This window comes from Manis pentadactyla, chromosome 1 (assembly GCF_030020395.1).
Source record: "Manis pentadactyla isolate mManPen7 chromosome 1, mManPen7.hap1, whole genome shotgun sequence".
In the NCBI taxonomy this organism is placed as follows: Eukaryota; Metazoa; Chordata; class Mammalia; order Pholidota; family Manidae; genus Manis; species Manis pentadactyla.
Window position 1 is genome coordinate 123,064,514 of NC_080019.1, and position 14,447 is coordinate 123,078,960.

Below are 14,447 nucleotides of genomic sequence, written 5' to 3' on the forward strand. Positions count from 1 at the left end.
GGGCATAGAAGCCACAGGGCATAAATATGCAAAGAAGTAAAAAGCTAACCTTTTCAAACAATAAGGCTTCCCTCTCACTTACCAACTTCACATTTCCCTGTATGGCCCCGGAAGATGACTGGTTAGCCAGAGACGGGTAAGATTCCTCAAGGGAGGAACAACCTAAGACAGGCACAGTCGCAGGGGGGCCATCAGGTGAGAAATTGGGGATCAACAGAGGTGAGGCTTAGAACCTCACCCCCCCTGTTCTGAGAGAAATCTTCTGCATACGTGGATGTTTTATTGCCCTGGTCTAGCTTGGATTAACACATAGTCTACAGGCACACACCTGATCATCTACATTTGCTCTCTTACAACACTAAACTATGTTTTCTACCTTTATCTTGTATCTACCTACCACTTCAGCATTTTATGAAAAATAATAATAATAAAGAGAGAAATGTGGTATCCACATATAAATCAAGTATAAAAACCAAATGAGTATTCATATTTGAACTGTTTATAGTTCATAATGCATGAGCAAAACCGAAAGTTTCTGTGATGACTGCCCTTGTACTGTTCACTATGTAACTTATTCATTATGTAAGAATTTGTTCTACATGTAAGAACTTGTTTGTTATGCCTCAGAAGATTGGAGACTGATGAAAATTAGGCTTGGGGTGGATTAATGATTGTGCATTGAGCATTGACTCCCCTATACAGAATTTTATTGTTGTTAACAACCATTTGATCAATAAATATGAGAGATGCCCTTAAAAAAAAAAAAAAAAAGGACAGACTTCCAATGGTAAAATAAATAAGTAACCAGGATGTAATGTATAGCATAAGGAATATAGTCAAGATATTGTAACAGCTTGGTAGGGTGATAGCTGGAACCTAGAATTAGGTATATAAATGTTCTACCACTGTGTTGTACACTTGAAACTAATGTAATGTAATACTGTGCGTCAACTACCCTTCAATAAAGAATAATTATTTAAAAATAAAATAAAATAAAATAAAATAAAATAAAATAAAAATAAAAATAAAAAAAAAAAGAAGAGCAAAAAAATTGGACAAGATTAGAAAGATAAAAATTACTTCTCTACTACCTTTACCTTCCAAGTAAAAAACAAAAACAAAAAAAGATAAAGAGTTAGTAAACAAAAAACAAAGAATATCTTATTATTTATTTAAATCATGACTTTCAAATTGACAAATCTATTGATCACAAATGTACAAACACACAATAGTCTTACCTCTTTAATTAGAAGCTTAAAAACAGAAGGCACTTTCACAGCAATTTCATTTATTCCATAAAGCAATTTTCTATAACAGGAAAATATAATAATAGTATATTATATTGTATAATAATAGTATAATATAGGGAAGGCATTTCATGAGAAAAGATTCAAACCCCAGACTGCCCTTAAATCTGGAACTTACACATTCACATCTCTAAATACTTGTCTTCTACAATGCAAATTCTCTACCAGATTTACATCAAAGTAGTCAATACTGGATAACTATATCATAATTTCTTTCATTGCGTCTCATACCTTTTATATAAGTATCTTTTCCACTAGTCTATAATAACCACATCAGCAAAAGCTTTCTTTTTCCATCCTTTAACATCACAGGTCTCAGCAATTTTGGTTTGCAATTAATTTTTTGCAAGAAACTAATTAAATAAATAAGTTTGAGGGGTCCTGTATTATTTTTCTAATAAGAATACTACACTAAGAATGTTTATTTCAAAACATTGTACATTTGACTTTCTTTAAAAATGCTTAAGTTGCTTAAATCCTTCTAGTTAAATTCCTTGTAACAGCACTTTCTACATGCTAGAGTAATTCTTGCCTCCTATTATGTCTGAATGAATGAATTTTTTATATTCTAACCCTTTGAAAAAATATTATGGGAGTAGAAGAAAATTTCTAATTTATTTTGAAAATGGCATTTATCTTTAAAATATAAAATACACTCGTATAAGCAAATAACACATTAAAAAAGATCATGTCACCCAATTTACAAATTATCTTTGTGCTAAATTTGAGCTCATGCTTTTAATTCTCAATATATTTCAGAAAATCTAAGATGTGATCAATTATAAGACATACCCATTATTTTATGTATCATCAAGAAAGATAAAAATACTGTCAAGAAAAGGATGACACTCCATCTACTGTATCATACATTCTCCTTTTAGAGATGTTTAGATGTGGAAAAATGTGCACCTTAGAATTGAAGAAATACAGTATACTTTCAGGGACATCAACTTCAAAATACCAGCTTCAACATTTTTATAATTCTTAAATTCAAGTAACACCAGGAAGTCTTACCCAAACAAAGTATCAGCAAGTTGTCTACGGTGTCTCTAATATTTAAATACCTGTTATTATGTACAACTCTATAGTAAGAGGGTAAACTATATATACTACTTTATTTAGGAATTTTGTAATAGATCTAACTTTAGTTGGATTAAAAATTACCTGTAGGCATGCATCCCCTTTGTCAGTCCTGCACTATGCTTTTCATAAATTGACGTACAAGAAACACCTTCATCCAGTCCCCTAAATAAATCCAAAGTTTTTACTTTAAACAAAGTTTAAAATATCCGAATTTCTTAATGCCTCATTTTTCTATATTCCTGATTGTAAAGTGAGACTTCCTTACAAATAGAAACCCTTTAACAAAAATGGAGATAATGAATGAGTTTTTAAATCTCAAATTCCTAGAATAAACAATAATGAAAGGTATCAGTCTCAAACATGGCAACTCCAAAGTTACCCAATGTATCTATCACATGACAAGATGGCTCTATACTCATTTATATATTATCCTTCAAGACTGTGCCAAAGTTGTAAGAGCTAATAGTGAAACTAGTAAAATTAAAGGTAAAGTAAAACTAGCTTAAAATTCCAACTAGAAATGAAAAACTTTACTTTTCACCTATATAGGTTCTCCTCTAAAATTTTTTAAGCTTCACACTAAGAAATCTTATTCATTTATTTTCTTCCCACAAAAGCACAATCCATATCCTTTCCTGATCTTACACATACCCAGGATTTACATGATGCAACATCTGAAATCTATAGCAATTCTAACTGGGTTTGACCAACATAGCTATTTTCCCCCCCAAATGTCTTAGTTATGCTTATTTCAACTAATACAATAGTCACAAACCTCTAAAGGAATCTTACACATCAGTTAACTCCAATCCTTTTCCACTTTTCTTAGGAAAACTAAGCTCCATAATTAACTGCTACCACTGGGATAAGTTTAAACTCTGTAAGTTTCCATGGTTGGCAAAAACCACATAGCAAATATGTTTCACATTTTTTTCCCACTGAAGCAGATGACTTCTCCAAAGGCAGCAGGGATCAGCTCCAAGTCATTTTTTAAAAACAAAATGGCAACTAAATGGCAGTATTCTATAGGGCAATGATTCTTAACTAGGAATGGTCTTCAAAAATAGGCATGTGGAAGTGCCCTGGTCCATTCCAGAATAATCCAACTGTTTAGTGTTTAAAATATTCATCTATGAATATTTTAAATGTTCATAAGGTGATTCTCTTTGTATTGCTAACATTTAGAATTCATTTGGCACTCTCAGGTAAAGACACTTAATATTTATAATAATCACTTTAACAACAGCAATAAAAATAGAGTGCTAATTTAATACTTAAATAACTTAAGCATCCACAAAAGATAAATTTTAAGGGATTACTCCAGTTTGCCCCACCCAAAGCTTAACACATTTGACAATGTCTCATCTTTATCGACATAATTCAGATACTTGGGACAAGGATATTCAGATACTTTCTAAACCCTCAAAAAGAAAAGGACTCAGACTCAGAGTGGATTTGGGGATTCATATTGCTTCCAACTTCTATGTAAAATTTTCTAAGGTATAAGTTGCAGGTGAGATTTATTCTAAAATGGGTAATGAGTATTCAAGTAACACCAGGAAGTTGCTAATAAATGAAAAGTTATGCAATAAGTACCTTTTCAATTTTACATAACACTAGAATAAAAACAACTGGAACATTTTCAAAACACTCATAATCCAAACAAAAGGAAAGCACTTACTTTAAAAAATCAAAATTGTGAAGGGTATCATTCCAGAAGTATTTTACACTATAGTGGGTGAAATAGCGAATCTGCAGAACACACATAAATGTTACATCAGAAACCATTTACCATGACTTGTTAACAATGAATTTTACTAACACAAATCAATCATAATGTAAGCAACATACTAAAATTAGTGATCACATGTAATGTTTTTTCTAGCAATGTCTAAACTGTGTTATACAGAGTAATAAACAGGTATTTTGTATGCTTATAAATTTATCTCAAACAAAAATAACTTCAAATACAAAATTATAGGCTATCCATGATAGCATAAAATTTTAACAATTCTGATTTTTAAAAAAACTTTGAAACTAAATCCACAATACCTGCTGTGACTGAATCTGTGAATATTTATTCATCCCATGCCTGTTCTCCTCAGTCAGACTTTCAGTTAAGTGGACAGCATGGCCATTTGAAACCTTATTACCTGTAGATTTTGGACTCAAAAACAAGTGGCTTTCCAGAGAAAGAAAGCGAATTTTTGCACAAAACCACATTCTGAATTCATCCTTAGAAGAGAGAAAGGGATAAAGAGTCAATTATGTATACTATATAACTGCCTATATTTTATTTGATTCCCATTCTTTACATTATTTACTCAGCTTTAATTGAAAAAGTGTTACTTCCTACTCACTAAATATTAAACCATTTCACGAAGATGCATAAATTCAAACAAGTGCCTTCCATTGCTTACCATTTTATATGACATACTTCACTGATACAATATAAAAAAATCATGGGTAATTTCTTAATTTGCCCACCAACATACCATGATTAGATATTAAAGCCTCTTATAAAATGCTTCCAACTATGACAAAAAAAAAAAATCTGGGATGCAGCAGTATCATACAGTAGAAAGACAGCTGCTCTAGTCAATGAGAGATCTGGGATATAGTCCTAACTGTCCTGTGTCCTTGACAGACAAGCATTCAATGTCTCAGTGTCTCAAAAACTAAAAGGAAAAGGTAGATTTGTTCATCTTTAAGGTTCTTTTATACTCTAACCACTGAGATAATATTCACTTTGAACACAGATGATTTAGAAGTACTCAAATTAGTATTCCTGATTATATCTTAGCAGTGATGTTCTCATGACATATTATTTAGAACAATGTACACTCAAAGACATTAGTTAACTCCTCAGATAATCAGCCACAAGTGAATACATGGACTTACGGTAGTCCTCAGCAGCACCACTTCACAGTCTTTAATTGCAGCTCTAATACAGGTTGCCTTCACCCGCCACTCAGGCATCCAATAGAGGAGGAGAAGGAGAAAGCCACCAGTGCAAACTACTCCTAGAGAAACTATGGCAAGCTTCCAGCGACACAAATTATAGCCATAAATCTCCTGCATGGACACAGTGATCACATGATTAAATATAAAATGAAATGAGAGAGAAATTGCAAAGTTCTTTGTTTTCCAGATGGTTGTTAGGTCTTGTCACATATACTGCACATTTTTTCCCAACCCCAAATTTATCTTTAAATTTTGTTTCTAACAAACTCATTGTCAAATTTATACTATTAAGTAATTAAATCTATTGATATTTACATGTTATGGTCTACATTTGATATTATGCTTAGTAACATAACACTTGCCCACTGACACAATATATTCATATTTAGCATATTTTCCTGTAACTTTTATAATTTCATTTTTACTTTTACCTCTTTAATTCTTCCAGAACTTATCTTGCTATGAGGCAGGGGCTTTTATTTTTTTAAATAAATGTTTAATTTCAGGATGATTTTAGATTTGCTTAAGTTAAAAAATATCAGAGTTCCTATATACCTTTCATCCAGCTCACCCTAATGTTAAAAAGTTGGTACATTTTTCAAAATCAAGAGATTAACACTGGTACATTATTATTAACTAAGCCTCACCCTAAGATTTCCCACTGCTTTACTTCTAAAGTAGGATATAACCCAGAATACCACACTGCATTTAGATAAGGTAGGTTTTAACTTCATTTTTTTCCCCTAAATGATTAATTGTCCCACTATCACTGCAACTGATCAACTTGATCTCCTGTCCCAAATGATTTCAACTACTTCAGTTACTCCCAACCCTAACAAAGGTTGCCAAATAAAGCAAATGAAAATGCAGCCACCAGTTAAATTTAAATTTCAGACAAAAAATTAATATTTTTTATTTGCCTCAGGCAATACTGGGACATGCTTATACAGAAAATTTATTCCCTGATTGTCTGAAATTCACATTTAACAGGGTGTCTTATATTTTACCTGACAATCCTATCTCCCCACAAATAAGAATTGAGAAGTTTTTTTTTAATTAAGCTGATTTTAAACTTTTTTATTAAAGATCATAATTATAACTCTTGTATTTGGGGTTATATTTAAGCATTAGCTAACAGAACTACTTAAATTACCAAATGAAGAAAAATACTTCTTTCCCCTAAATTTTAACAATTCACAAGTTAGGCAGGAATCATACTAAAAATAACAAAGATGTTACATAATCCCAATTCAAAAACACAGAATTAGAAAACAACTGACTTAACTATTTTTTAATGTACTTTTCTGCTTCCCCAGAATAAACTGCAGAGATTAATTCACACTTCACAAGTAAACTATAAAAACTGTTTACCATTTCATCTTCTTGACCCTGGTTGATAGTCTTCCTTTCTTCTCTGTCCATACCTACAATGGTTTGAAAGGTCTTATACTTCCAGAACAGGTGAAGAATACTGAGGGAAGAAAAGAACAAATGTTAAGATACCATTTTGTATCTTAGTAGACTATGTAACTTCATTCGAATAGGTATCTTCTTGTGATACACATATCAAAGCTTAACTGATACCGAGTACTCACTATGGTGCTAGCTGGTTCTACTGACATTTTCAGTGGTGTTCCAGTTCTTGATCCCCCATTAACTGACTATCATATATACTAGCAATAGCCTGGCTACAAAATTAAATTCTGAGAAAAACTACTATAGAATCTTTCTTTTTCATTCCCAAGACTTAGAGAACAGCTTTGTTTAACTATCATGATCTAAAAGTGCTTTTTACACGACTCAATTTATTGCTTGAAGTATAGTGAAGAGGTAAAGCACCAGCAGTGAAACCAACCCAGAAACCTCTGGGGGTTTTTAATCACCCAATAAACATTCATTGAGCACCTATTACATGAATGGCAATCTCTGTTCAAGAGTAAATTCCTGTGGCAGATGTAACCTATCGGAGATCCCTCAACCAACTCCCCCATTCTGATTCCAAGACCACCAAGCAATCTTTCTGATTGTTTCTGACTATCCATGATGCTTCTGTAGTAGAAAATCCATGGAGCTCACTGTCAAATATTTTTCCTTGTATTAAAAAAAGAGATTAATTTCAAGTATAGGTTAGTCACACATTAAGAGATTTGCAAAATGTAAAACAATGCCAATTTTGGGAGGGGTTGCAAAATAGATATTTTTCAGAAAAATGTTACTTAGAATGTGATAAGTTTATTACTATTATGCTTTATTAAATTATATTTTTAAAGATATTCCACTTTTAACTAATATGGTATCAATAGATACAACCCACATAAACAAAAGCTAGAGTTCACAGTAATTTGATACTGTAAAGGGTCTGAGCCAAAGTTTGAAAGGCACTGCTTTAGACTAGACTGATCCATTGCAGAACTCAATGGTAATATTACCTCCCTCATTCTAGATACCACACCTCTATTCATCTATTCACTGTGTAGCACAGGCCTGATACATGGTAGGCACTCAAAAAATACTTGTTGAATGAATGATCCAATAAAGAATCTATGCTAAAATAGCAATAGCTATTTAATGTTCACATGATATGAACTAATATAATAGCCAAGTAAAACCAACTGCAGAATTTCAAACTAATCCTGTATATAAGACTACAGATATCTTGATCTATATCATCAACAAAATAACCAATTAAAAATACTGATGCATACTGCATTAGCACTCAGAGCTTCTCTACCTTCCAGTAGCCCTGGAGATGGGGTCAGGGCTAACTAAAGAGTTTGATTACAATGTGTGTGGTGTATACATATTCAGTGCCATCTTGGAAAAGAAGCCTAAGAGGTATCTGGTCCAATTTCTCCAAAACAAGCCACATTATCATACGAAACCCTTTAGGCAATGCAGTAACAATTTATCAGTCTAGGGTAGTGTTCATCCCTGAAGCATACTACAAGAGTTATTCCACCATGATAAAACTGACCCATCAAATCAATACAACTTGAGGTGGCAGTCATTCTAAAGGGTCTTAACCTACTGCTATAAACCATGGGAAGAATGAGCAGGCCCAACCTTTTTCCCTGTAGGAAAGATAAGCTGTTGTTGCCTAAATGTATAAGGTAGAGACCAATCTTGCAACGTTTAAATATGAGCATGCCTACCTCCAAAGATAAAACAAAGGCACTCTGCCTTGACACTGTCCCACTGAAGTATACCATTCTGGTGTTCTTATTAGTCTGTGGATCTTCCTTAAATTCTGGACTGAATCTCAGAATCGTTAACTCAGGATTCATCAGAGTCACTTTCAATAACCAAATACATATAATTCTGATCCCACCACATAAAATATAAAATATGCTTCTTGAGGGAAGGAACTACTTCAAATTTTTATATAGAGAAACTTCTGCTTCCAAGCAAGAAGGAAAAACTGGGACCAGACTTGGCCTCCTTCCTAGAACAACAGCAAAAACAAAATAGACAGAACATACAAAACAAAAGTTTTCAGGAAATGGGACATTAAGCAATGTAGAAAACGGATACAGAGATGGGAAGCAAACTAGGTGAGCTCTACATCTCCCAGTTTACAAACTGAAGAGTTTGCACATCACGAAAAAGGAAGGAAAAGGGCTAGGGGTGCAGCATTTGGGGATGAGGGGGACATCAGTCTCCCTGAGTTGGGGAGATGAAGCAGGGAGTCTGAGGAGGTACCAAAATGTCCAGGTTTGCAGGGCAGATTACCACAGGAGAGATCTATACAGAGAACTAACACTGAAAATCTGCAAGACAGTTCCTCTAAAGTCTTAAATTGAGTATATTGATCAGTGCTTAATTGTGAGAAACTACTAGAAGCCAGGAAAAGAAGGCTTTAAAGGATTAAGGGGGAGGAACTCATACGGGGCTGGGAAGAGTGCCTTTTACCACCAACCACAGTAGAAAACCTCACTGGTCATAAGGAATAGGGAGAGTATTCAGCAGTGAGATCAAATTAGCCCTAAACTAAAAGCTACTCTGGTCCTGACTAACAGAGCTTTTAAGCACTGAAAGAATAAACTGTTTCCAAGTAACTTAACTTCACAAAATAAAGTCCAAAGTGAATTAGAGGAATACAAAATATCTAGTACCTATAAGTCACAATGTCTGACATCCAATTAAAGCTCAGTAAGCAAAGAACCAGAAAACATAACCTACCATGAGAAAAATGAATCAGCAGAAAGGGACACAGAACTGACACAGATAGTAGAACTGGTAGTAGACAAGGACATTAAAACAGCTGTTTTAACTATAGTTGATATGTTAAAAAAAAAAAAGGAAAGATTGACACGTTAAGCAGAGACATGAAAGATATAAAACAGAAGCAAGTTGAATGTAAGATAAAAAGTACAATGTCTAAAGTGGAAAATATACTAAATGGAATTAACAGCAGATTGGATATTGCATAAGAAAAATAAATTAATTTGAAGATACAGTAATAGAATTTCCAAAATGAAAAAGGGGAGAAAAAAGACTAGGGAAAACAAACACATACATCAGTAAGCTGTGAGACAACTTCAGGCACCCTAACTAATATACATGTAGGGTAAAAGGGATCAAAATATATAATGATATAGTAGCCAAAATTTTCCAAATTAGATGAAAAATCATAAGCCCACAGATTCACAAAGTCCAACTAATACTAAGCAAAGGAACATTAAGAAATGACACCAAGGCTTGTTATCATCATCAAACTCAGGGATTATTAAAGAGTCTTAAAAGGAGCCAGAGGGGAAAAAACATGTTATAAAGGTGAAAAGACAGCAGAGCAACATCTTTGAAATACAGTTGACCCTTGAACCATGCAAGGGGTTAGGGACTACAACCCTCCCTGTGTAGTCAAAAATTCACATATAACTTTTGACTCCCCCAAAACTTAACTACTAATACCCTACTGCTGACCAGAAACTTTACCAGTAACATAAACAGTTGATTAACACATATTTTGTACATTACATGTAATGTATTCTTATAATAAAATGGGCTATAAAAAAATGTTTTTGCAAATTGCTGCAAATCTCCAATAGTTTTCTAATATATTTACTGAAAAATCCATATATAACTGGACCCACAAGTTCAAATCTGTGTTATTCAAGAGTTAATTGTACTGATAAAAAGAAACTACTCGAGAATTCTATAGCCAGCAAAAATGTCTTCCAAAAATCAAAAGTGAAAAAAGACATTTTTAGATACAAAAGTCTAAAAAAAATTCATCAGCAGTAAACCTACACTATAAATAAATATTAAAGAACATCTTCGGGCAGAGGAGAAAAATTAAAGATAACTGATGGAAATATGAATCTCCACAAAGGAATGAAGTGCACCAGAAGTGGTAACTATGCAGGTAAATATACATAACAAGAGCACAAAATAAACAGGGAGAAACAGAAGTATGCTCTTATAAGGTTCTTTTTTTCAATAAGGTTCTTATACTATACAGAAAGTAGTTTAATTTCACTTGAAGGTAAACTGTAGTAAGTTAGAAACTATACTATAAACTCTAAGGAAACCATTAAAATAAAACTCACAGCTAAAAAATAAACAAAGGTGATTAAATGGAACCATAAAAAATACTCAATTGATATAACTGACAAAAAAAGGAAGAAAAAGGAAAAGATTAGACAAATAGAAAACAAATAAAAAGATGGTTGATTTAAGCCTAACAAAAATCATCACATTAAATACAAAGGACCTAAACAGCAACTAAAAGGCAGAGACTGTGGTTATGGTTTTAAAAAGCAAGACTATAGGCAAATATATGTTGCCTACATGAAATGAAACATATATAAAGGCACAAGTAGGTTAAAAGTAATACAAAAGTATATCATGTAAACACTATTCAAAATAGAGCTGGAGTGATGTATTAATATCAGACAAAGCAGATGTCAAAGAAAAGAATATTGCTAGGGATAAAGCCATTTGATAATGACAAAGGGCTCAATTCATGAAGATTAAAAAAAATCTTAAATAGGTATACATTTAACAGACTAAAATACATGAAGCAGAAACTGAGAAAATGCAAAGACAGAGAAAGTCACAAAATTATTGTTGGAGATTTCATTTCAATATCACTCTCAATAAATGACAGAAGTAGATTAAAAAATACCAGTTAGGACACAGAAGATCTGAACATTACAAATTAAATGGCCCCAATTGTTATTTACAGAACACTATTCTCAACTACAGCAAAATACACATTTTTTAAACATGTACACAAAACATTTACAAAGAAAGCCCACTTTCTTGCACATACAAAGAGTCAAGTCATACTTGTTATATGTTCTGACATACAATGTATGTTCAGAACAGACAAGTATGTTCTGAAAACAATGTAATTAAATTAGAAATCAGTAAAACAGAAAGGTAAGTAGAAAAGCCTTAACATGTGGCAACAAAATAAAACACTTCTTAAAAATTTGTAAGTCTAAGAATACAGGAAGAATATAAAAGTATTTTCAAATAAATAAAATGAAGATATCAAATTTTGTGGGATGCCACTAAAACAGTACTTAGAAAATTTATAACACTAAATTCTAGTATCTGAAGAAAAGTCTGAAATCATGACCTCAGCTTCTTCCTTAATAAAATAGAAAAAGAACAGCAAATTATATCTAGAGTAAGTACTAAAGGGAAATAATAAAATTCAGAAATCAATGAAATAAAAAACAGAAAAATAGAGAAAAACCAATGAAATCAAAAGCTGGTTCTTTGAGATCAATAAAATTGATCACTTCTAGTTAGACACAAACAGAAGGGGGCAGACACAAATTACCAGGATCAGGAGTAAAAGAGGAGACATCACTACAGATTCTACAGATTATCAGAAGGGTAATCAAGGAACTTAACAAATAATTCTACACCAACACAGCAACTTTCCTGAAAGTCTGAACTTACTTTAAAATAAAATATTTAAAAATATTAAAACTTATCTTTATCAGTCAGGGGATGGCCATGAGTTAGTAATTGCTAAAGCTGAATTATAAGCGGAATGACAGGTACATGAGAATTCATTATGCTAATCTATTTCTTAGCATGCAGAAATTGTACATAATAGTAAAATAAAAGCCATCCACCTGAAGCTTTTACATAGAAGAAACTTTCAGAAGATAGTTCATTCCTGGCACCAAAACTCATAAATCATGAGAACTTTGCCTCTTTAAGTCCCAAATCCACTGATTCAACCTATTATGTACCAGGTATTATCCATAAACTCTTAAAACTGGATTTTGACTCTAACTCTTCTTCATTCTTGCCTTTCATCCATTGCCTAAAAATATAGATGTACTACCTTCCCCACTTTTGTAAATCCTAATTTTTCTATGCAAAATGTATTAGATAAATAAGCATGCTTTTCATAGTTTTAGAACAAGAATTACCATTAAAATTCAATGTTTTCACTAAATCCATGTACTTATAACTATTTAAAACCTTTTCCCCAAACATCTCTTGACAGGTTCACCACAGTTTAACAAAACTAACTTTCTCATCTCATCTTCTGCTGTTAAAAACTGACCATTGCAAAACAAAATCACTCTGATTCATTTTTAAATGAGCTACCATACATTGGGCACTGCCTTTAGCAATCTATTTTCATACTTTTCTAAATATAATTCTTGACCATATTATCTCTTTTTGCAAGTGTTATTTCTCCAAAATTTCACTTACTTTTTAAGGCAAAATTCTTAAATCTTACAAAATTTTACCAAAGCTGAAATATTAATAATTTATATAAAAAGGTGCTCTAAGAAACACCAATTACTATTCTCTTTAAACATATTTTACCACACAGGAAATTACCAACAATTCACCTTTCACATAAACTTTTTAGTAAAATCCAATGAGACAATTGCAACAGCTTACACATTTAAAACATATACATATTATAAATGTGTATTTAATCTTTTTAAAGTACATAAATAGGACGCCCTTAATAGTTCTATGACTCCATGAAGATTAAAAATCTAAACATATTTTTAAATGTTTATCAAGATGAAAATATATATTAAATATTATTCTGCCATATATCTAATTAGATATTTAAAGCATTAATATCAAATTTCTAAAATCCATTTAACCTACAGAAGTAAAACTTCTGTGATTTGCTGAAGTGCATGTTTTTTTATCAAGTCAATTTCTAGATCATAGAAAACAAATAAAAGTTTTTTTCTTACCAATAACACTATATCATCATTCCTCCCAATTGCTGATATATTAGCAGTGCTTTCAAAAGCTGTCTCTTAATAATAAAAACAAAATAAAACTAAGCATAAAAATCCATTCAAATGCGAATTATCTGCCAAATACTTGTTTTGGTTCTTTTTGAACTGCTTTAAAAATGATTAAGACATTAAAATTTAGGATTTTTTAATTCACTGATTTTAAATATGTTTTCAGAAGATACACCCCCTCCCATCTGATTGCCACTAGTAGAGCTCTTCTTACTTGAACAAATCCTATCTAGTTAGCACACTGAAGTCCCAATCCCACAGGGCACGCCTGAGCCTTTGTTATCTAAATAGCCAGGAGCTTATAGGCTATCGTGCTTAACCAAACCCTTCCTTTCATTTACAATGAACTTGATATTTTGTAAAAAAAACAAAAACCAAAAAAAAAAAAAAAAAGGTAAAACAGCAGCACAGGACCAAGTGGAGGTATCAGGAACAAATCTCACTAAACCGAATGCTAATATCTGAAATTTACTTTTTTTCCCCACATTATATAATTACAAAAACCGTTTAAAGTATAGTCTTTAATCTAGGATGAGAGTCATATCTAATATCAAGATGAGTTGGCATTAACAGGCAAAGAAATCCCCAATCCTCCAAGCCATCTTTGCTTTACACCTGAATTTCTCATTAGCTGTAACAATAGTATTGTAACAGAATGTGTACGGAGGGTATTGTTTCAAGATATTCTATATGCATGTGCCTAGAATTTCAAAGTAAGCAATTTCACAAGGTAATTTAAATAATGATCTGTAACTCAAATAGAACTTCAAGCCAAGCAATTTTGAATAATAAATTTACTTCAATTTTTTCCTTCAGTCAGGCTTTGCCAACTTCAGAGTTTTGA

The 14,447-nt window shown here is 32.2% G+C and overlaps 1 protein-coding gene across 6 annotated transcripts in view; it reads right to left on the reverse strand.

The window, feature by feature from the left end:
- Positions 1–14,447, reverse strand: part of ATP13A3 (ATPase 13A3) — an 84,472-nt gene that overhangs the window by 54,037 nt on the left and 15,988 nt on the right. For 4 of the 6 annotated variants that reach the window (XR_005034158.2, XM_036933181.2, XM_036933184.2 and 1 more), the window contains 6 exons: positions 6,726–6,825; positions 5,292–5,465; positions 4,443–4,625; positions 4,072–4,142; positions 2,472–2,552; positions 1,239–1,308 (listed from right to left, as the gene is read on the reverse strand). Coding sequence is in view for 5 of the 6 variants with exons in the window: in XM_036933181.2 (XP_036789076.1) it covers positions 1,239–1,308; positions 2,472–2,552; positions 4,072–4,142; positions 4,443–4,625; positions 5,292–5,465; positions 6,726–6,776 (630 nt within the window). In the remaining variant the exon portion in view is untranslated. Of the gene's footprint in view, positions 1–1,238; positions 1,309–2,471; positions 2,553–4,071; positions 4,143–4,442; positions 4,626–5,291; positions 5,466–6,725; positions 6,826–13,546; positions 13,974–14,447 lie in introns of those variants that run through there. The other 2 variants (XM_036933182.2, XM_036933183.2) reach the window with 2 other exon arrangements.